This window comes from Gigantopelta aegis, chromosome 4, assembly GCF_016097555.1.
Source record: "Gigantopelta aegis isolate Gae_Host chromosome 4, Gae_host_genome, whole genome shotgun sequence".
Taxonomy (NCBI): Eukaryota; Metazoa; Mollusca; class Gastropoda; order Neomphalida; family Peltospiridae; genus Gigantopelta; species Gigantopelta aegis.
Genome location: NC_054702.1, coordinates 28865726 through 28891206, shown reverse-complemented (window position 1 = coordinate 28891206; position 25481 = coordinate 28865726). Strand labels below are relative to the sequence as shown.

The window sequence follows — 25481 nt, the reverse complement described above, 5'->3', positions numbered from 1 at the left end:
TGCTGACGACAAGCAAACAGAGTTTTCTGCCATTACATTCAGAACATTGAGGTTATCTGTGCCATGGTCTGATTGGTCAACGTCACCAAACATCCAATTCAATCGTATAAAAATAGAACAGGTTCTAAACTTCGACTTGTACGATTCAATCGTATGGCATGCCACACGTTACGATTTGCTTGTTGGTGTTGCAATCCGAGTCACTCGTAAGAGTCACTCATATCATGTAGCAGGGCCTTTGGGCAGGACAGTGTCAGACATCGGGTCATGGGGAAAAAAATATATATCCATCAATTGGGATCGATCCTGCAACCTATTGCATATTAGGCAAGTGCTCTACCACTGAACCACATGACACCCCTAGGATGCATGTGGAGCTAGTTCATCATGTTATTCGGTAAACTGTGTGGAAACAGGTCTTGTATTTTTAGTGGTTTCTACTTAATCAAATTGTTTTCATTACTCTGTAATGCACCACATCATCACAACCAGGTGAGCTGCGCATGCTGAGACGATGCTTTCATTATTGTTTTTAAACAGTGTTTAATCATTAAGTGAAGTGGATTGGCTAACGGGCTGTAGGCCTGTTACATAATGCCATATACACTGATCACTGAAATCTGTTTGAAACTGAGGAACGTGTGCTAAATAAATGTTGGTCGGTTTTATTTATCACTCCAGTGCAACAGAACCACAGTTAACTGCCCCAGTTCAGGATGAACCAGTAACACTGCCGCAGGACATTGAAGTTGATTCTGTAGCTGACCCTTCAACCCTCACAACATCAGTCGAGTCGCCCTTTATGGCATTGACACCAACTCCTGGTCAGGTAGGTGTCATCTGTAGTCTGGGAGATCATTATGCTCATTGCAGATCTATGGAAAAGGATAACAGGTTGTGAAGTGACAAAAACTATTTAAGTCTGTGAATTTAAATGCAGTAATATATTACGTAGCTTCTGTTAACTGGTTAGATGTTACAAGGTACAGTAGCTCTCCTGTTAACTGTTGGATATTATTACAGGGAAAAGTCTCTTAATGACCATGCAATAAGAAAACTTTTATTTCATCAGATTGACAGCTATGTACTTCAGACATTTTATAATTTAATACATTTTAAGTAGATTAATTACAAATATATTTTGAAAGGTTCGAGTCAATTTCAGGAGGATAAAATTTTTATAATTGATGATATTTTAAAATTAAATAGCTAATGAAAGTTTAAAGATATTGAATGTTTTGTAATATATCTGAGTTAAAGGGTAAGGTGGCTTCTAGTATTCATTAGATGTAAGAGGCTACAGTGGTTCGCTTTCTATGCCTTTCAAGTTCCAGAGTATGGGTGCTACAAGGAGCTGTTGGATTCTTTTAATATGGTAGAATGGCCGCTTATTATTATCTTATTGATTTTGTCGCATGGCTGTTAATAATTGTTGTCTAATGTTGTTTTTTTAGCCCCGTTATGGTCAAACTGGAGGGGATTATAGGTTTCATCCCCGTCCTATTTGTCCCACATATAGTTTTCCAGACGTTTTTTGTTCTGTTTTTTTTTTTGCCATGCCTCAAGATATAGTGCTAAAATTTTGTGTATAGCTTTGTTGTGTAAGTACTGTTACAGATGAGGTTTGACTTTCATGATGATTTACCCATTTTTGACACTGTTATGGCCCTTGAACTTAGGAGATATAAAAATCTGTTGTTGCCTGGTGGGGGACATGTAGTGCTTTAGCAGTACTCCTCAGAATGCATGTTGTTTCAGGGTACAATGGCACCCGAGGGTCTTCTCTGCAAGGCTATGTATCCGTGGAAGGCTCGCCAGGATAACCACCTGACATTCAACAAGGACGATGTGATCACGGTCAAGGAACAGCAGGACATGTGGTGGATGGGCGAACTGAACGGTCAGGTAGGCTGCTTTCAACATGTAATCAGTGTAATCATTTGTAACGTACTGGATTGTCATAAGGGGCACCTGCCTAAAGTTTTTGGGACATAGGATCTAACCTCAGTGGTCCCATTCTGATTTTTTTTTTTTTTTTTTTTTCCCACCATTTCAGCCAGTGCCCCACAACTGGTATATCAACAGCTGTGGTATGTGTTGTCTTGTCTGTGAAAGTGCATATCAGAGTAATATGTTTTCTTTAAGATTGTATGTCAGAATTATCAAATGTTAGACATAAAATAGCTAATGATTAATAATCAGTGTGCTCTAATGGTGTTATTAAACAAAATAAACTGATTATGACAACATTTTTTTATGTTGAATAATTTTTAAGTGTTTATTAATTCTGAACAAATGAAAAATATTTTAGAACATAAACTTATATTCTTTTTTTTCTTTCCATCCCATTTTTGTTAATGTTCAGGATTCTCATTTCTTTTTTCCTATTCTGATAACAACTTTATTTTTCTGTCAAACTCCACATCCCAGTCATTTTATCACCCTTCACTGGGGTTTTTTAAATGTACAATCTTCAAACTGTGTTCTTATTAGGATTGTTCGTATTTGTATTCCAGACTGGATGGTTCCCAAAGGCATATGTTAAACTTATTGGTGTTGGATCTTCCAAAAACAGGTTAGAAATAAATTGATTTGAATGAAAGCCATTAATGTTAGATACTGGAGACAATAAAGTATGGTATGACAGTGGCACGTACAGTAAGGATCTGTTCAGCACAGCAGAGCATCTTCAAACATGTACAATAAAAATAGGAATATAAATAGAGGATTCATTACAAGTTTTTTTTAATGTGGAAAATATCATCCTGAGTCTATGTTAATTGGTATATGTCGCCTTCATTGGTAATATGACGTCATCACAACTAGCACAAATGTAGTTTGACGTCACACATTTTAAGTAAATCTTATCAAAACATTACACTCCGGTATACAGGTCTTGTTAGCTTGTAAACAAATGACACATTGACAGAAAAACATTATTAACCGAGTTAATAATTGTAATTATCAAATGGGTCTATGTCATGGATATTATGGGTAAGGTATAGGATAAAATACAATATGAAACACTCATGGTTTTATAAAAAAATTAATTAATTACTGCAATAATATATGATTGGTTGTAAAGCAAAATTATATGATGAGTTACTTTTGAATTTCACAAATACCATGACATGTATCGAGCAGTGAAGTGCAGAAAAAAAACAACCCAAAACATCTGTTCACTGTGAGAGGTATATGTGTGTGTTTTCTCTTTCAGTTCACTAAATGGAAGCCCAATAGGAACACTGGAAAAGGGTAACAGTGCCAGGTCATCTCCCGCGATAAACAAGCCTACTGAAGGAGGTACACACATTTTGTCTAGATCTCCTGTCCTAATTAATGTAATAACAATATAAGATAGATTTCTCTGAGTGGACTGATTGGATTATTTCCCATTCCAACCGGTGCTTCATGACTGGTGTCATTCTGTGAGATGTAAAGATAATATAGGGGATTATGTTCTGATAGGCTTCTGGAGATGTGATGTAAATCAATTGTAAAGTTCTTCCCTGAGATGGGATGGGTTACAAGATCTGTCACCCTCTAGGAACTTTGGTTTTTTCCCATCCCAACCAAGTGTTCAAATAATCATGTTGGATATCAGATAGCCATAGTTTAAATGTGCTGAGGCGTTGTCAAACAAACATGCCTTTGAAATTGATTTTATTTTGCAGAGTATTATGTGGCGATGTACAACTACATTTCGGAAAATCCCGAAGACCTTCAGTTTAATGAGGGTGATATGATTCTAGTCACTAAGACAGACGAACCCTGGTGGACGGGCACGTTGGGAAATCAGACGGGCATTTTTCCTGGAAGTTATGTAAAGAGTGTGGAAATACAGGTAATTAGCAGATATTTATTATTACTCAGTAGACATTCAGTATCAGTATTTTGAAAAAGAAGAAAGAAGTCTATTGTTGTCAAATCATGTTTGTTTTTTCACCAAAAAAAAAAATGTGTACTTCTCATATCAACTTTATTGCAAGGACAAAATATGACTGCTTGTTAAACTTTTTTCTTTTCTTTTTTTTTTACATAGCCAACACATGATTAGTTTTTCACTTGATTTTACAATACAAGCAACATCCAAATGCTTTTTAACACCACTTCTTTCTGTAAGCAAAACATCAGTTGCTTTGGAGAGCAACCTCTTTATCTGGATTGCTTGACAAATGAATTTTTCTGTACTAAAAACTCTTAATTGCTTGTCTAACCAATACTTTTTTCAGGCAATAAATATCATATGGCTTTTTAAAACATTAAAAAGCAACACCCCAGAACAACACAAACACTAAAAAATTGTCATTTGGAAACAAAACATGCTGAAACACCATTTAAAAAACACAAATTCTGTTGAAATTAGACCTGTCCACTTGCTTGTCACATGAACACCACATTACATCAGGCATTTTGAAATCAGTCATCATCTCAGTAGTTAGCTTTTGCATGTCCACAGCATAATAATGAAACATTCAGTGGAAAGAAAAAAATAGTGTTAACTTGTATTCCAGTCATTATTTCATTTTCCAATCATTTATTTCACTTTCCAGTACAAAACAGTCTCTTGTGCAATGTTTGTTTGAACTTCATGTTCGATGGTTGAATCGTTGTTTTTTGGTTTGTTCCAGTTATCGGTGAATGCTTTGGACTGTTTCACATAATTTCTTCAGTTGAAGTTACATGTGACTTTGGCTGAGTACTATTTGCTAGTAGAGCAAGTTTGAAACTATAAATTATTCTTGACATCTTGAATTTAACAAATAAAAATAAAATAATACTAAAAAAAAATATTTGTACCTTGGATGAATCAGGATCAGATTGTGATGGGATAGAGTCATTCTTTGCTCTGTAGTGAATATGGTGCTTTCATTGTTATCATTTGAACACACCTGTATTACAATATTACTTCCATGTTATGTAATTGATTTTAATAGCAGTAACAGCATTATCAATAAACAACACTTTGACTTGATTATAAGAAGCTGGGCATTCTGTCAGTTTATATCACGGTTTTGAGAGTAATCATTTTCTTTGGTATTCAACATTGAGTGGGAAATCAAAATTATTTATTGAGGGATGAAAAAAGGAAAAACAGTATAAAATGTATTTTTAACATTTATTGAAAGATATCTAGTATTTCAGTCCTTATGGTTTTACGTGTGCAAAATGATACCTGCATGGGCAAAAAAAACCTGCTCACCTTGTTACACGCTGATTTCACCAATTTATTTACACAGAATTGCTGTGAATTTGACACTGCAAGCAATTGCTCGCCTACATAATTGCACCATTGATTTTCAAAGCATACTCACTGGTGTTTTATTTGCTGCATGCACAATAAAAAAAAACATGGTCTCAAAATTGTCTGCTGAAATTTGAGTTTGTTAGCTATTGCTTTCACTTAGCATGCCACACTTTTGCTTACCAATTCAGAAATAATCCAAATCACTATATTTAAAGTGACAGGCCCTAATTTTTAAGCAAGTGCTGTGGCATATTTTTACTATTTATGTCACTTTTGATAATTGAAATCATACATTACTTAGATTTCATTGTTTAGATTATCCATTTCCATACATCCAAATTGTTTCTTGTCACCATAGTGTTTCTAACATCACAAAATGCATTTTTTATGTTTTAAACACGCACGTACCTCTGTAAAGTAATGGCTATGGAGACAAGCTCTAGGGTATTTCCCCATTTCCATGTCATAAACTCTTGTTTCACTATTGAAGTTCAAGTAACTTTATCCATATGTGTTACAGGTTTATTAATTAATCAAACTTAATGGCCATTTTCATGGATTAACTAGGATCTGTGACTTTAACTCTGATCATCCACTTTGCCTGTAAGACAAGTGTTTCTCCATCTTTACTGGTCCTGTCTGAAATGTGCTTGTTCCACCCAGTTGTTCTTGTTGAAAGAGTCAAACAATGACTTTAACTCTTGATTTTTTTAACTCTTGTTAGTAAAATATCCACTCAATTAAAACCCAAGCTTGACATGGAAACAATTGTGGGGAGTGATTAATTGCACCTGTAAGATATTGCCATTTTGATACTGTATGTCTAAGGGGAGCTAACAATTATTACTCTCTGTTAACTATTTTTATAATGGGGATTGAGAGTGATAACTCTTCATAAACAGTGAAATCTAAAAACAAAACAGTCAAATATCACAGCATTAATGTGCTGTCTTGTCTGGGATGGTGATTATAAATGATCCCTTGATACAAATGAAAAACGAACATAGCAGGTTTCCTCTTTAAGGCTGTATTACCAAATGTTTGATATCCAATAGCCAGTTATTATAAAACATCAATGTGCTCTAGTGGTGTTGTTAAAAAATAAAATTTTAATTAATGAATAAATGTTTACTATGTAAATGTAATTTTATTTTCAGTTGATTTGTTTGAATGAGTTTTTAGATCATTTTATTTCTACTACACACAAAACCACTTGTTCTGGGCAAACAGATATAGGGTCCTGTAATCTCTGCAGATGACAGATGTGTGGATATGTCCAAGTTGTTACATATGCCATCTCACAAACACAAGGTGGTGGGTCATAGCCCAGTGGTAAAGCACTCGCCTGGTCGATCTTAGATTAATCCTTATTGGTGGGCCCATTAGAGTATTTTTCTTTCCAGCCAGTGCATCATGACTGGTACATGTATATAAAATGCTGTGGTATGTGCTATCCTGTCTGGGATGGTGCATATAAAATATCCCTTGCTATTAATTAAAAAATGTAGCGGGTTTCCTCACTAAGGCTATATTTCAAAATTATCATTTGACATCCAATAGCCGATAATTAATAAATCAGTCTACTCTAGTGGTGTCGTTAAACAAAACAAAGTTTAACTTTTAACGTACAACCACAACTACTACAGATGGATGTAGTGTGATTGTGAACGGATTACACCAGCTGGGTTTTTTCAATGGCCAAGAAGTGTTAGTTGTGCGACAGGGGCAGGATCTAGCTCAGTGTAGTTGGAGCGCTCGCCAGGGGCACTTGTGTCATAGGATCGAACCACCTCAGTGGAGCCAATTCTCTGATTGGGTTTATTCCATTCCAGCAAATTCCCCACAACTGGTATATCTAAAGCCATGATGTGTGCTGTCCTGTCTATGGGAAAGTGCATATAAATGTTTCCTTTGTGCTAATAGGAAAATGCAGCCTGTTGCCTCTAAGACCACAGGTAAATTTGTTTGACAAATGTAAGACTTCCAATAGATGATGATTAATAAATCATTGTGCTATATTGGTGGTGTTAAAGAAAATAAAACTTTTAATTTGTGAGACTGTAACGCACCTCACCACCTCAGATCAGCTTTCAGTGCACAGGTTGATCTCGATTGAGGTTCACAACTTCATGTTGGGAAGTTTTTATTGTAAGACTCGTCAGTGTATTGACTAGTGACAGTAACATTGTCGTTAACCATTTATCAGCCTGAGTGTGAATATGTGCATTACTCAAATTAGGTTGTTTTTATCTGTTTCAAAGCTGACATTTAAAATATGGCAAATTTTGTCAAACTGAGGTCTGGCTGTTGATGTTGATTAGATAGATTAGTGGTAAAGATGGGGTGGGGGGAGGATTGGTAATGACAGGGAATGACTCCTTTGCATAAGTTCAAGAAGGTGAAGCAACACAAACACAGATGAATCACATTGTACCCTATGTGATGGCAGCAGTCTTGTTATAATGCTAAACAATGAATTGTAGATTTATTTTCACCTAATTTAAACTCTGTGAATGGTAGCTGGGATGTCCCAACTTAGTCTCATGGCTATCACATGAAATATTGTAGTATGCACATGTTTTCTTGGGTGTGTGTATATAAACGATCTTTTGCTTCTTTTCAGTAAGACTCCGATCGAGCTGCTGGTGCTCTCTTGCACCTGCCAGTGCAGTCGGTCCCTTCTCCCACCCACCCCAACCTTTTCCTGTCCTGGACGGAGGAGCCGGCCGAGGCCAGCACCTGTGCCCACGACAGAAGGTTTCCTCTCTATCTCTTTCATGACCTAGTGTCAAAATAAGCATATATTACTTTTATTAGATGCCTAAATAAGCATAGATTAAAATGTGTGGAGGTGTTGGACAAATATAAATTTTCCTTCCTTGTAGTCTTCAGCAATAGTCCTTAGTGTCGTAACTAATTACCACTACAACAGTACTGGCTTGGTTCACCAAATCATTATGTATCATGTACTCTCAGGAAGCGTGCTGTTTCTCTGATGTTTATTACCTATAATTATTAATCCTACTGGTCCAACCAGAGGGGACTGTGGGTTTCATCTCTGTCCTTCTGTCCCACATACAGGGTTTTTTTCAAGCATGTTTTGAGATATTGAGCTGAAATTGTGTGTATAGCTTTATCAGGTACTGTTACAGATCAAGTTTGATTTTTCATGGCAATTTGGCCATTTTTGATGGAATTATGGCCCTTGAACTTAGGAGATGTGAAAAATTGTTGGGGCCCAGTAGGGGACATACATTGCTTCAGCAGTACATAATGCTTGTTCATATATACATTAATTTTATAATATAATCATACTTCCTGAATTATTTTAATTTGCTCTTAGACTAGCAAAGAATAGTGAAGTGTGTATTTTATTTTGGTTGGTAGATTATGATCATGTATATGTTAATTTATTTGTGAGAACACAAGTGACTAGTGGCTACTAATTGTTTGATTTCAGTGTTATGTGTAATAAATATCTATCAAAGAAAATTAATATTAGTTGTAAAATATGCAAATAAATTGATCAGTTTTCATGAAGGCCAGAGTATTGTAGAAATCCACCTCTTTTTCCAAAATATAAATGGCTATGAAAAACGTTGCACTGCTTATTGATTGGAATAAGCATTGAATACTTAAAAAAATAAAGTCCTATTTTTGCAGAAAATGTACAGCTGCTTGTATAAATGGCATAACTGCCTACAGACCATTTTCACACTAATTACAAACCATGACACTGCTCTCTTTTCTGTCTTGCATGTGCATTGTTGTTTCACTACTGGGACCTCTTGGTAGGCTTGTACAGCAAAATATCTCGAAGTTAAAGCAGAGATTGATGATGTAGAGAGTTCAAAGCAGGAAAACGAAGCCACAGTCTTTGAAGCAGATCAAGACAGCAACACCAGCATTTCAAAACAGGCTGAAACAACAAACGCTGTGAAATCAGTGGATGCTTTTGGTGCGGATAGTGAAGTTAATCCATTCAGACAAGGCGATTCTCCTGGACAAGCAGTTTCCTTTGGACAAGAAAATTTCTCAAATCTGGTTGGATCCGATGTCTGTAAAGAATCCTCACATTCTCCAGGACAGCTGTTGTCAGATTCATCAAGACAAACTATGACTGAACAAGACAGGCTGAAGCGGGTGTTTTAAATTTTGTGGATGCTTTTGGTGCTGATAGTAAAGTTAAATCATTTGGACAAATAGATACCTTTGGACAAGCAGAGCTCTCAGATCTGTTTGGATCTGATGACAGTGAAAAATCCTCTGATTCTCCATGATCGATGTTGTCAAATTCTTTAGGACCAACTGTGACTAAGAAAAATGTAACCCAGCCAGTCAGGGTTCATATGAAATACTTTAATAATGATTCTACATGTGTGGGTCCTGTGCAAGATTTGGTTAATCTGAATCATCTAGAATCAACAGCTAGCAAAATTAAAGAAGAAGACCAGTTAGGTTATGAACCAGAGGATGTGACAAGTGACTTAAATGGTAAAGCTCAGGACACTGACGCAACGAAACAAAATGTAGCAGATGTGCATTTGTTAAGTGATGATGATGATGGTCAGGTTGATCCATCTGGACAAATTGATTCTTTTGGACAAGTGAATCCACCAGAACCAGTTGGATTTGATGAATGTAAACAGTCCTCTGATTCACCTGGGCTTGTTTCTGCTAATTCTGTAGGACAAACTATGACAAGGAATAATGTAAAGCGGTCCGTTATGCTTCATGTGAAAGACATTACCAGTGATAAAGAGCCTGATGTCCTTTGTGATGCATCTTCACCTGTGGACCCCAAACCAACTGAGGCCAACTTGAAATCAGCGGAACACATAGCTAACGAAGCAGACAGACTAAGTGCTGAAGAAGAACAAGTAGATTATGAACCTGCTGAGTACACTGAACTCCAAATTGCATCATCATCTTTTAAAGGCCATAAACCAACAGTTAAGAAAACTGAGAGGCTAAAAAATGAAGAAGGCCAGTTAGACAATGAACCAGTCGAGTATGTTTCATCTAAAAAGTCTTCACCCAAGTTACAGGACCTATCTGAAAATGCTGATCATGACAAAAATGTCAACCTGTGTCCTTCATCAGAATTCCAGGATCTGACTGATTATTCTACAGATAATGAAGATGTCAGTGTGTGGCTTGCATCTTCTCCCAAGAGTTTAGGTTTGTCTGCAGGGGATTTGGTTTGTGATACACAAACAAATAAGGTATTAAAGAAAAAACATCCCATGTTTCCTTACCTTCTGTGGCTTTAATTTTAAATTAACAGATAGTGTAATTGTTTGTGTAAAATGACCTGCAATATAAGAGGCATGCAAGGCTGCTAAACTGAATACATTCTCAACTTTGGTTCAGTTGCCATAGGGTAGCGAAGGCCTAAGACTAAGCAGTGTTATGCAGTATGACTCCTAAAATGGTTCCTACAGTATTCAAATTTAACCTATTAAATATATGGTCATTTCGCCCAAAATATCAATTTAACAATATGAGTGTTTATAGAATTAAACTAAATAATTAGCCTACATGCTATACTGTCAATACTTTGGTAAACTCTCTGGAGAAGAAAACTGAAATCAGTTGACAAAGTCTGGAATAATTCATGAGACTTGTATACAAATACCACCCGTGAATCTTGTTTTCATAACACAACAATTCACCAGTCTTTTTCAAGAAAAACACCATGTCTTCCCTACCTGTAGCTACCATCCTCTACATTGCATAACGCAAGCTTTCATGCTTTCTTCGGTCTTTCAAATGATCAGTTTCCACTGCCATCCGCATTTCTCTTGCGCTGTTATTGTTATAACTTGTTATAAAATTGAGTCTAGTTTTACATGAAAACAACTTCAATGAACAGGAACATATATATTATTATAAATGAAACCAAATTCACTTGTTATAAAAATCAGAATACATCACAAGCTCAGTGCTTACTAAACTAATCACTTTTTTCTTCTCTTTTCTGTCTTTCATGTGCATGATACTTTCACTTCTGGTTCATGATAGACTTGCTCATCACTAGTACTTGAAGTTACAGGGACTGATGTTTGTTGTAAGCAATTGGTAGCATGGGATCACAATGCAGCTACATGTACATATCAGACCAATAACAAACAGGGTTCAAATGTGGAAAATATTAATAAATCACTTCTGGTTCAGGGCATCTATGATGATGCATTTTCATTTACGGGCTTTGAACCAGGTGTTAAAGCAGTTGAAGAAACTGAAGATGACCAGTTAGACTATGAACCTGTTGAGTTTGTTAACATTAAAATGTCATCGGTTGAATTACATGATCAGTCTGATAGTTCTACGGACTATGAAGATATTGATGTGTGGCTTGCTCCTCCATCCAAGAGTTCAGAGTTGCTGCCAAGGCATTTAGTTTGTGATAATACACGAGCTGATAAGGTACATACAATGTATATATTGTAGAAAGATAATCTTTCTACAATACATTGCCTTTTTTACTGGTCTATATTTGATACATAGTCATTTATATACTTCATAGTAAAAGTATGGCTTTGTTTTGTAAACTTCAAAGCCTTAAATTTAACAGTTTTAAAAATATATCTGAACAGTTGTATTTTATATACACAAAACAGCAGTGTTCAGTTTCTGTTGGGTAAACTGTACATGGTCTGTCTTTACGTATTTTATATGATTATATATTGAAAATGTTGGTTCTGATGGTTTAGCCAGTGTTCAAATAAGCAGTTGTCCGTTTGTCCCGACAAGTGAAAATGTGCTTGGACAAACAATTTTTCCTCAATGGTTGTCCTATGGACAAGTAAAACACTTTCAATGCAGTTTCATTTTGAGCAGTGAAAAACATTGTCCTTGCACTTTAATGAAACAAAACCATTTATTTGGACAAGTGAAAATATTGGCAGATAAGTAGATTTCTAGAAGTACTTGTCCGGTGGACTAGTGAAAATGTATATAATTATTTATTCTATCACTGTTAGCATATTAAAACATTTGATTACAGAACATTTGTAGCAGTAAGTTTTAGTTATATAGATATTGTATTTTATCTTTATGGCATGAGTCATAATAATACATTGAAAACTGTTATAACACACTTATGACATCACTATAGTTGCTATAGCAGCTCCAAGCTTGCGACAGTCACAGCTGTGATATTGGCATCATTCGGCATCACTGTTATAGACATGGCTGAATGTTATTAACATTGATTGTGAAGTGATTACAATAATATTTAATGGTTGCTTTAAATCACAGTTTGTGGATAATAAATAAATTATAACATTTGCTGGAGTGCCATACAAAATTTATGAAAGTCATTTGAGAATTGATTTAGACCCCTTGCTTGGGAATAAACGATACCCAAATTCGTTTCATAAATTCTGTATGGATTTCCCACTCGTGTGTGTGTATATGTGTGTGTGTCATACTGGCCTCATCACAGTTCCATAATTGTTTTATTACTTCAGTCATTTAATAAAAAAGTATATATACAAACTAGGCCTATTTACTAGCAGTCGAGCATTGTGCAATCTAGCAAGCACAAATATACTGCACTGTGATGTCAATCATGAAACGTGTGGCCTGCTTCTTCATCCAAGAGTTTAGGTTTGTCATCCCATGTATGCTTGCCTTCTGTGGCTTAAATTTAAAATACTTCATAACAGATAGTGTTGCTGTTAGGGAGTGTGGCTGTGTGCATAAAGTAAATGTGTAAAATGATGTGGGATAAAAGAGGCATTCATAGCTGCCAAACTGAATACAGTGAAACTTCTCAAAACCGGACCCTCTGTAAACTGGAATTCCCTAAAAACCGGACGTTTTACAGAGTCCCATTTTAAAAACTAAGACAGAACTTAACCTGTCTAAACCTGATCCCTCTTAAAAACCAGACATTTGTCTTGGTCCAAGGGTGTCCGGTTTAGAGGGGTTTCACTGAACATTATTTCAAGCAGATTCCCAGCTTTGGGTCCGTTGCCAAAGAGTAGCAAAGGCCTTATGCTAGGGTCAGACGACCAACTGCCAGTAGAAAGTTGGCTTAATCGATAGTTGTGTTGTAAATTCCCCAAGTCCCAACTTATGATGGGTGGGTTCAGATTAACAACTAATGGGTTATGTGACGAGAATGAAGTTGTAAGAGTGTGCAGACTAGCAATTGGACAGTCATAGCAGTCATGTGGCAGTTGGTAGTCTTAGCCTAGCTTAAGACCAAGTAGTGTTGTGCAGTGAGCGAGGTGCATTATTCAAAAGGGCTCCTACAGTATTCAAATTAAACCTAAAATACATGTGTTATATATATGGTCATTCACCCCAGAAATATCATTGTTACATCATGAATGTTTAAAAATATTAAACTATAGTTGGTCCAACAGGGAATAACTTTTTTCATACTATGGAATTTACTACAGATTATTTATTTCTTAACCGATTGCTTTCTAAATTGAACACCACAATAGCATTTTTTGGAATTTCCAAAACACTCTTTCTTTTCTTCCTATGTCAAACCAAAGTGAAATTATTTTTAAAAAACAAAACAAATATTTTTGTAGGATTGGATAGACTATAAATAATTGACCTAAATGCTATGCTGTCAATACTTTGGCAAACTCTTTCGAAAAGAAACAAAAATAAGTTTGCCGATTTCAACTCGTAATATTTCAAGTCAGTTTTATACATGAGACTTGTATACAAATAGCACGGTGCCCTTGAGTCCTATTTATAACAACAGTTCACACATCCTTCCAAAAAACCCACCACATCTTCCCCGCAGCATATGGCTACCATCCTCTATACCATATAACACAAGCTTGCATGTTTTCTTCTGTATTTTAAATCCACCATTTCATGCTTTCTCCGGTCTTTTAAATCCACCATTTCATGCTTTCTTCAGTCTTTTAAATCCACCACTTCATGCTTTCTTCGGGCTTTTAAATCCACCAATTTCCACTGACACTCCGCACTTCTGTTGCACTGTTAGTGTTACAACTGGGGGGAAAGGAGTATTAGATTTACATGAAAACAACTTTAAAGGGACACACCCTAGTTACGGTTAGTTGTTAACCATTACTGCCTTGTTTTTCGCTATTAAACCCATTTTTTCACAAATAAAATTGCACTTTACTTACCGTTTATTATTTAGAATATACATTTCCATTCACCTGAAGTGTTTTTTGGTAATTCTGGTAATCCTGTTTTTTGTAATACCACAAAATGCATTTTTCGTATTTCATAAAATGGCACGAGCCTCTGAGAAAAAAATGTTGAGCAGACAAGGTCTAATCTATTTTTAGAGGGGATATTTCCATTTCAATGTCACAGACGTTGGTATTCCACGTGACCGTTATCATTTTGGTTCGGTTTGTTTTCTCGTGCACGGTTCGTGCAATCAACATCCGATTTGTTGTTCATTTGTGAGATTTTTCTTCACAGTTCGTGAACATTTTCAGTAACAATAAAGTTCAGACAAGTAAGTGTCTCAATACAAAACGTTGCAAACCCTTAAAACCAATAATTTTGCTAAGTCTTACGATATCTGGAGAGGGGATACAACCAGGACAGAACAGTTGGAACATGTCCAGGAGAGGTGAAAGAAACGCACCCCAAGTCTGTGAAATTTGTCGTGACATAGGCATTGTTGTGCTTTGAGCGACATCTACCGGTGACATCAGAATACTAACTTTCAAAATTATTTCAAGTAATTGGGACATGGGGATTCCCATGGTATTTATCGATATAAAACCTGCTTTTTCACTCCATTTGATAAAAACGTGATCTAAGTGTGTTACAGGTTTGTAGATTATCCAAATTATAATTTATTTTCGCTGGATGGAACTAGGGTGTGCGGCTTTAATGAATAGGAACATATATATTATTATTACTTGTATACAGATAGCACAGTGCTCCTGAGTCCTGTTTCTAACAACAGTTCACACATCCTTCCAATTTCCACTGACACTCCGCACTTCTGTTGCACTATTTGTGTTACAACTGGGGGGAAATGAGTCTTAGTTTTACATGAAAACAACTTTTAATGAATAGGAATGTATATGTTATATTATAAATGAAACCAAATTCACTTGTTATAAAAATCAGAATACATCACAAGCTCAGTGCTTACTAAACTAATCACTTTTTTCTTCTCTTTTCTATCTTTCATGTGCATGATACTTTCACTTCTGGTTCATGATAGACTTGCTCATCACTAGTACTTGAAGTTACAGGGACTGATGTTTGTTGTAAGCAATTGGTAGCATGGGATCACAATGCAGCTACATATCAGACCAATAACAAACAGGGTTCAAATGAGGAAAATATTAATAAATCACTTCTGGTTCAGGGCATCTATGATGATGCATTTTCATTTACGGGCTTTGAACCAGGTGTTAAAGCAGTTGAAGAAACTGAAGATGACCAGTTAGACTATGAACCTGTTGAGTATGTTAACATTAAAATGTCATCGGTTGAATCACATGATCAGTCTGACAGTTCTACGGACTATGAAGATATTGATGTGTGGCTTGCTCCTCCATCCAAGAGTTCAGAGTTGCTGCCAAGGCATTTAGTTTGTGATAATACACGAGCTGATAAGGTACATACAATGTATATATTGCAGAAAGATAATCTTTCTACAATACATTAATACATTGCCTTTTTTGACTGGTCTATATTTGATACATAGTCATTTATATACTTCATAGTAAAAGTATGGCTTTGTTTTAAAAACTTCAAAGCCTTAAATTTAACAGTGTTAAAAATATATCTGAACAGTTGTATTTTATATACACAAAACAGCAGTGTTCAGTTTCTGTTGGGTAAACTATACATGGTCTGTCTTTACGTATTTTATATGATTATATATTGAAAATGTTGGTTCTGATGGTTTAGCCAGTGTCCGTTTGTCCCGACAAGTGAAAATGTGCTTGGACAAACAATTTTTCCTCAATGGTTGTCCTATGGACAAGTAAAACACTTTCAATGCAGTTTCATTTTGAGCAGTAAAAAACATTGTCCTTGCACTTTAATGAAACAAAACCATTTATTTGGACAAGTGAAAATATTGGCAGATAAGTACATTTCTAGAAGTACTTGTCCGGTGGACTAGTAAAAATGTATATAATTATTTATTCTATCACTGTTAGCATATTAAAACATTTGATTACAGAACATTTGTAGCAGTAAGTTTTAGTTATATAAATATTGTATTTTATCTTTATGGCATGAGTCATAATAATACACTAAAAACTGTTATAACCCACTTATGACATCACTATAGTTGCTATAGCAGCTCCAAGCTTGCGACAGTCACAGCTCTGATATTGGCATCATTCGGCATCACTGTTATAGACATGGCTGAATGTTATTAACATTGATTGTGAAGTGATTACAATAATATTTAATGGTTGCTTTAAATCACAGTTTGTGGATAATAAATAAATTATAACATTTGCTGGAGTGCCATACAAAATTTATGAAAGTCATTTGAGAATTGATTTAGACCCCTTGCTTGGGAATAAACGATACCCAAATTCGTTTCATAAATTCTGTATGGATTTCCCACTCGTGTGTGTGTGTATGTGTGTGTGTGTCATATTGGCCTCATCACAGTTCCATAATTGTTTTATTATTTCAGTCATTTAATAAAAAAATATATATACAAACTAGGCCTATTTACTAGCAGTCGAGCACTGTGCAATCTAGCAAGCACAAATATACTGCACTGTGATGTCAATCATGAAACGTGTGGCCTGCTTCTTCATCCAAGAGTTTAGGTTTGTCATCCCATGTATGCTTGCCTTCTGTGGCTTAAATTTAAACTACTTCATAACAGATAGTGTTGCTGTTAGGGAGTGTGGCTGTGTGCATAAAGTAAATGTGTAAAATGACGTGGGATAAAAGAGGCATTTATAGCTGCCAAACTGAATACAGTGAAACTTCTCAAAACCGGACCCTCTGTAAACTGGAATTCCCTAAAAACCGGATGTTTTACAGAGTCCCATTTTAAGCACTAAGACAGAACTTAACCTGTCTAAACCTGATCCCTCTTAAAAACCAGACATTTGTTTTGGTCCCAAGGGTGTCCGGTTTAGAGGGGTTTCACTGAACATTATTTCACGCAGATTCCCAGCTTTGGGTCAGTTGCCAAAGAGTAGCAAAGGCCTTATGCTAGGTTCAGACAACCAACTGCCAGTAGAAAGTTGGCTTAATCGATAGTTGTGTTGTAAATTCCCCAAGTCCCAACTTATGATGGGTGGGTTCAGATTAACAACTAATGGGTTATGTGACGAGAATGAAGTTGTAAGAGTGTGCAGACTAGCAATTGGGCAGTCATAGCAGTCATGTGGCAGTTGGTAGTCATAGCCTAGCTTAAGACCAAGTAGTGTTGTGCAGTGAGCGAGGTGCATTATTCAAAAGGGCTCCTACAGTATTCAAATTAAACCTAAAATACATGTGTTATATATATGGTCATTCACCCCAGAAATATCATTGTTACATCATGAATGTTTAAAAATATTAAACTATAGTTGGTCCAACAGGGAATAACATTTTTCATACTATGGAATTTCCTACAGATTATTTATTTCTTAACCGATTGCTTTCTAAATTGAACACCACAATAGCATTTTTTGGAATTTCCAAAACACTCTTTCTTTTCTTCCTATGTCAAACCAAAGTGAAATTATTTTAAAAAAACTAAACAAATATTTTTGTAGGATTGGATAGACTATAAATAATTGACCTAAATGCTATGCTGTCAATACTTTGGCAAACTCTTTCGAAAAGAAACAAAAATAAGTTTGCCGATTTCAACTCGTAATATTTCAAGTCAGTTTTATACATGAGACTTGTATACAAATAGCACGGTGCCCTTGAGTCCTATTTATAACAACAGTTCACACATCCTTCCAAAAAACCCACCACATCTTCCCCGCAGCATATGGCTACCATCCTCTATACCATATAACACAAGCTTGCATGTTTTCTTCTGTATTTTAAATCCACCATTTCATGCTTTCTTCGGTCTTTTAAATTCCCCATTTCATGCTTTCTTCAGTCTTTTAAATCCACCACTTCATGCTTTCTTCGGGCTTTTAAATCCACCAATTTCCACTGACACTCCGCACTTCTGTTGCACTGTTAGTGTTACAACTGGGGGGAAAGGAGTATTAGTTTTACATGAAAACAACTTTAAAGGGACACACCCTAGTTACGGTTAGTTGTTAACCATTACTGCGTTGTTTTTCGCTATTAAACCCATTTTTTCACAAATAAAATTGCACTTTACTTACCGTTTATTATTTAGAATATACATTTCCATTCACCTGAAGTGTTTTTTGGTAATTCTGGTAATCCTGTTTTTTGTAATACCACAAAATGCATTTTTCGTATTTCATAAAATGGCACGAGCCTCTGAGAAAAAAACGTTGAGCAGACAAGGTCTAATCTATTTTTAGAGGGGATATTTCCATTTCAATGTCACAGACGTTGGTATACCACGTGACCGTTATCATTTTGGTTCGGTTTGTTTTCTCGTGCACGGTTCGCGCAATCAACATCCGATTTGTTGTTCATTTGTGAGATTTTTCTTCACAGTTCGTGAACATTTTCAGTAACAATAAAGTTCAGACAAGTAAGTGTCTCAATACAAAACGTTGCAAACCCTTAAAACCAATAATTTTGCTAAGTCTTACGATATCTGGAGAGGGGATACAACCAGGACAGAACAGTTGGAACATGTCCAGGAGAGGTGAAAGAAACGCACCCCAAGTCTGTGAAATTTGTCGTGACATAGGCATTGTTGTGCTTTGAGCGACATCTACCGGTGACATCAGAATACTAACTTTCAAAATTATTTCAAGTAATTGGGACATGGGGATTCCCATGGTATTTATCGATATAAAACCTGCTTTTTATTTTCGCTGGATGGAACTAGGGTGTGCGGCTTTAATGAATAGGAACATATATATTATTATTACTTGTATACAAATAGCACAGTGCTCCTGAGTCCTGTTTCTAACAACAGTTCACACATCCTTCCAATTTCCACTGACACTCCGCACTTCTGTTGCACTATTTGTGTTACAACTGGGGGGAAATGAGTCTTAGTTTTACATGAAAACAACTTTTAATGAATAGGAATGTATATGTTATATTATAAATGAAACCAAATTCACTTGTTATAAAAATCAGAATACATCACAAGCTCAGTGCTTACTAAACTAATCACTTTTTTCTTCTCTTTTCTATCTTTCATGTGCATGATACTTTCACTTCTGGTTCATGATAGACTTGCTCATCACTAGTACTTGAAGTTACAGGGACTGATGTTTGTTGTAAGCAATTGGTAGCATGGGATCACAATGCAGCTACATATCAGACCAATAACAAACCGGGTTCAAATGAGGAAAATATTAATAAATCACTTCTGGTTCAGGGCATCTATGATGATGCATTTTCATTTACGGGCTTTGAACCAGGTGTTAAAGCAGTTGAAGAAACTGAAGATGACCAGTTAGACTATGAACCTGTTGAGTTTGTTAACATTAAAATGTCATCGGTTGAATCACATGATCAGTCTGATAGTTCTACGGACTATGAAGATATTGATGTGTGGCTTGCTCCTCCATCCAAGAGTTCAGAGTTGCTGCCAAGGCATTTAGTTTGTGATAATACACGAGCTGATAAGGTACATACAATGTATATATTGCAGAAAGATATTCTTCTTTGACTGGTGTATATTTGATACGTAGATTCATTTATCTACTTCCTTGTAAACGTTTTACAAAAAAACCCTCCTTAAACAATATCAGAACAATTGTACTTTATATACACAAAACAGTAGTGTTCAGTTTCTGTTGCGTAAACTATACATGGTCTGTCTTTACATATTTATTTATTTTATTTAAGAATTGACCGCAATTATATTTTGGTTCATGCAAGTATGAACCGAAAAAATGATGTGCATAATGTATGACTCCTCGTAGAAGGTTATACAAAAGTGTATTCAACTGTATATACAAGTATATTGCACTATTATGTCATACAGGAAACATAATGTCATCTGTAAGGTGCTAAAATTTCCAAATTCTGTCGAAAAAACACATAGCACTCATTGGGCAATGCTAAGAGGATTTCCAGGTTTACACTGGAAATAGAAAGAAAAAGAAAGAAATGTTTTATTTAACGACACACTCAACTCATTTTATTTACCGTTATATGGCGTCAGACATATGGTTAAGGACCACACAGAGTTTGAGAGGAAACCCGCTGTCGCCACTACATGGACTACTCTTTCCGATTAGCAGCAAGGGATCTTTTATTTGCACTTCCCACAGGCAGGATAGCACACACCATGGCCTTTGTTGAACCAGTTATGGATCACTGGTCGGTGCAAGTGGTTTTACACCTACCCATTACACCTACCCTTGCGGAGCATTCACTCAGGGTTTGGAGTCGGTATCTGGATTAAAAATCCTATGCCTCGACTGGGATTGAACCCAGTACCTACCAGCCTGTAGACCAATGACCTAACCACGATGCCACCGAGGCCGGTCACAAAACTGAGAAGTGCAATACAGTCTCAAATGGAATCGCACATGATGTAACGTTAATCAATTGAAAGTTCTGTGGAATATGCATGAGGTAATAAACATCTATATAGTTGTATGGTGTTTGAAGGTTTGTTTCAAAACATTGCAAACATGATTTCAGTTAGTGCTTTGGCACTAGATTGATGGTGTTTGAATAGTTCTTGTTTACTGTACCGTGAGTTGTGGTTCTGTGTACATGTAATTGTAATTGTATTTTCCTAAAGGTAGTACTAAAAACCAAATAACTTCTGGCTGGGTCAAAGTTTGAGGTGCACCAAACTTTTGATAGAGCTGTCATTGGTGATAAATGTGAGTGTATTTGTTGTAAAAAAAACATTAGCAAAAAATGTATGCAATTTTATTTAATCTAGTACCATTGTGTCAAGTAGCCTTGTGCTTGAAACATGTATGGGGTACCTGTGAAAAATAAAAGTACTCAAATTATATGCGGAACTAGCGTAGTCATAGATGCTACCAGTTATCACTGAAATGAACAGCTTGATCCCCAATTTTTTCTGATTCACTTTAAGGGTGAGGGGTGGTAGTTTTTATATATCTGGTGTATATGTCGATCGATATGCTGCAGATATATCTAACGGGTGATGTTCCCTGTTGATTTCCGAAGAATGTTCCAAGGTCAGCGTCACATAATATTACTTTCAGTGACGTCTGATTTTCATGTAATATTTTACACATGATGGTCAGACATTTTGTCCAAAATATTTGTTATAACAAAAAAAAAATTACATGTACATTCCTGTATGTTATATTGTTGGCTCCCCCCCCCCCCCCCCCCCCACACACACACACCTTTAAAGCAGGAGTACAGGAAGTACTCGCCCACTAACCAAATTCAAGTAAAACATTTGACAGACGAGTCAAAAAATGCAAATACCAGTCCAATTGTTTGCCACGTGATGTTGATCACTTACCAAGTGTTCTTAATAATGTTTTGTCAATATATTCATATATACCATTTGAAGTGAAGACACTGTATATTATAATATTATTAATAATATATTATTCTAAAGACTGGCGGACTAATAGAAATTATTGCGGGCTAGTAAATTTTAGTTGGTTCTGGTCCAATGGGCTAGTGAAATATGTTCAATTTCTGCACCCGTTAAATTGTACATATTTTTATATTATATGTTTCTATTTACATATTTGAATATAAGCCTGAATATTGTTTTTCTTTGCTGCAATGTAGTGTAATTTGTTGTTGACCTGCTTATGTTATTGTTAGTCAGTGTGTAGCCGAATTATATAATTACATAAATGCTATAGCCAGGATTTAAATATTTAAGTTTTGACAATAGTATTAGTATTTTTTAGAGTAGTGTATTTTTCTTTTCTATATATTGCACATTACAGACCCACATATAAAAATGTTTGGTAGAATTAATTATAGAATAATTTAAGTAGAAGTAATGTAGCTTTGTTTTTAATCAGTTTAATAATTTTGTTTAAAGTTACACATTTGGAATCCTTCAGATCTGTTTGGAATTCTTAGATTGTTAACATCTTTTTTCATTTTATACTATGTGATTTTACTAACTATAGTGCTGTCGGAAATAGAATAAAAATTATTTTCGTCGATTATTTATTACATATTAAACAGACAAGTAAATATTTTGTAAATATCTATTTAATTATAGTCTACCTAATTTAGCATTTACTTGTTTTGGCTCTCATTGATGTACAAGGTGATGTTTACTCTTGAAATTAAAAGAAATATGTCGGTAAACAGGTGATTTGTGCACTTTATTGGAACAGACTATAACAAAGTTTGGTCAACATATGTCGATTTCATTGCTTTTACAATATGTGAGGGATGTTTCTGATGATGGTTTACCCCTCTCCAAAACAAAATATTTGTAGACATTTATAAGTAATTTTTGAGCAAACTGTCAAGAACCATTTTGAGTTTGTGATCTATTTTCCAGTATTAAAGGTGCTATCTTAAAGTTGCATAATGACAACTATTGCAAATCATGTTTTTATTAAATTTTGCTTTAACATTTAAAAACTACACCTTTAACTATATGCCCATAAATTAAATGGTTATAGGAAATGATTTTATCTACTAGTAGAAAATGCATTTTTTATTGGAGAATCTTTATCACAAACAGATGCTCACATATAACTTCTGATACAGCACCTTTAAGTGGTTGCAAGATTGTGTAAATTTCTACTATATTTATATTGACTTTATATTCACTAAATATGCTGGTCAAAATTAATAATTTATGCTGCAATTCAAAATAATCAGTTATCTTGCAGTTTTAAATTAAAAGTTTGTTTATGGGTAAATGAAATTGACACATATTCATCAAAATATGTGTTATAGTCTGTTCCAATAAAGGTCACAAATCTCCTGTTTACTGACATCTTTATTTTAATTTCAAGAGTAAACACCACCTTGTACATCAATGAGAGCCCGAACAAGTAAATGCTAAATTAGGTAGAGTATCATTAAATAGGTATTTACAAAATATTCACTTGTCAGTTTAATATGAAAGAAATAATTGACGAAAATCATTTTTATTCACTTTCCGACACTACTTTAGTTAATTTTATGATATATAATAGATTTTCTGTTGATTATTTTTTTATTTTAACTCCTGGCTTGAAAAATACAGTGTGAGATGTTTTTAAATTAATAGAGAAAGTAGTTAAAATATTTTTTTTTTCTAATTTTGGCCAGAAAGATAAAAGAAAGTGAGAGATGAGTAATAGTTGTGATGCTAAAGAGATCTACAAATTATAATTAAACATTTATATCCATTTTAATGAAAATCTTATTAAACCTACTTTACAAAGGACTAAGCTATACTAACAATTAACATAAAAGCAAGGTTGCATGGCAGTTGTTCTACTAAATTATCTTCATATTCCATTGGTTGTCAATATTCTGGTATATAATTGAATTATAGCTATGGAGCTATAAATCACTGTGTTTATTTTAAGCTTATGCTAACTGTTGATAATGCTTATAGAATGGCTTACAATAACTTGATGTACAGGCCTCTGATAGTTAAATTTAGGACATCATTTACATGGTCATGAAGCCATGGGTTATCTCAATTTGTTTTGCATAACTCATAAATTGTTCAAGTTCTCAGAGGTCTGTGTTAGCTGAAGAGAAATGTACACAGTGTATAGTTCATCTGAGTATTTGATGTGTCTCTGCCTATAGTACGTTAACTGCCATGTGGCCCTGACTTATATGCTAACTTCTCACACTGTAACATTAAATGCAAAACTTAACTGCAGTAACGGTTGTGTCTTTTCTGTCTTGCATGTGCATGCTTGTTTCACTTCTGATGCTTCTTGGTAGACTTGCTCACAGCTATATCTTGAAGCTGACCAAAGTGGTGGTGGTGGAGGTGCTGATGGTACACAATTGGCAGGCTTCGATCTCTGTGCAGCAATTGCCAATAGTGCAGAGAGTTCAAACGAGAAAAACATAACCGGTGACACTGTTGGTAAGGATCAGGACACTACTTCCACCAGTGCCTCAAAACAAGGTAAAACTGATTGGTCAGGTGCCGATCCTTTTGGACAGATAGATTGTTTTGGAAAAGCAAGTCCTTCAGTTCCAGTTAGATTTGATGATTCTCCTTGTCTGATGTCTGCAGAATCTTTGGGACTAACTGTGGCTGAGGAAAATGTAACCCAGTCAGTTCCATTTCATATGAAAGAAGAAGAACAGTTAGATTATGAACCTGTGGAATGCAACATACCCCAGAAGCCAAATGCTGAAGAAAAACAGTTAGATTACGAACCTGTGGAATGCAACATACTCCAGAAGCCAATTGTTGAGGAAGAACAGTTAGATTATGAACCTGTTAAATACATTAAACTCCCAAAGCCTTTACCTGAGTTGCCGAATGTCGATGATGATGTTGATTTTTATGAAGATATCAACATGTGGCCTGCTCCTCCACCAGAGTGTGTAGGCTTCACTTTACACGACTCTACTTCCAATACTGAAGGTGATAAGGTATATACAGAACAAAATCATCCAACACTTCCCTTTTCCCAGTGATGTTTGTTTTAATGATTCAACATCTAATCGAAATTTATCTTAATACTGCTTGGTAGTGTCTTGCTTTCTATGCATGTAGTGTATAATTATTAATATCAGTAATCGATGGTTGCAGGGTAGTACCGGTACTATTACAGTAATATTATTTGCATCTAGTCATTATGTAAAACTGCATATGCATTCACTAACAGAATCTGATGATGCATCTCATGGATTCTTGTGCCAAATAACACCATGGTCTCTGAGGTGCCATTAAAATTTGTTAACACAGCTGCTTACTATCATTTAAAACATAACAGTCTGCTTAGATTTTAGTTGGAGCCCAGTTTAAAAAGCTTGGATATAAGCTACAGATCTGATAATGAATGGTGTTCACAATTTCACTCCAGCATTTCCCTCCTGTTAAATATTCCCTACATTACAACTGATACAACTCATTACAAGTGTATTGTTGTCAGTCTCTACAGTGAAACAAATACAAATCATTACAAGTCATGTTCACTGCCTAAAATACAAGTCGTGACAAGTGAATGCATTGTCCATCATCTTATTTCCTACACACACAAAAAAACCAACAGATACAACTCAT

At 35.3% G+C, this 25481-nt stretch overlaps 2 protein-coding genes across 6 annotated transcripts in view; both read left to right on the top strand.

Annotated features, from left to right (window-relative positions):
* Nucleotides 1–25481, top strand: part of LOC121370321 (intersectin-1-like) — a 108537-nt gene that overhangs the window by 23140 nt on the left and 59916 nt on the right. For 4 of the 5 annotated variants that reach the window (XM_041495467.1, XM_041495468.1, XM_041495466.1 and 1 more), the window contains exons 23-28: nt 682–829; nt 1759–1905; nt 2517–2575; nt 3218–3303; nt 3675–3844; nt 24182–24847. In XM_041495467.1, coding sequence (XP_041351401.1) covers nt 682–829; nt 1759–1905; nt 2517–2575; nt 3218–3303; nt 3675–3844; nt 24182–24847 — 1276 coding nt within the window. The remainder of the gene's footprint in view (nt 1–681; nt 830–1758; nt 1906–2516; nt 2576–3217; nt 3304–3674; nt 3845–24181; nt 24848–25481) is intronic. The other variant, XM_041495469.1, reaches the window with a different exon arrangement.
* On the top strand, nt 15071–20509 carry LOC121370322. The gene is made up of 2 exons (XM_041495470.1): nt 15071–15842; nt 19539–20509. The coding sequence occupies exons 1-2, from the start codon at nt 15705–15707 to the stop codon at nt 19977–19979; spliced, it is 579 nt and encodes a 192-aa protein (XP_041351404.1). The 5' UTR covers nt 15071–15704; the 3' UTR covers nt 19980–20509.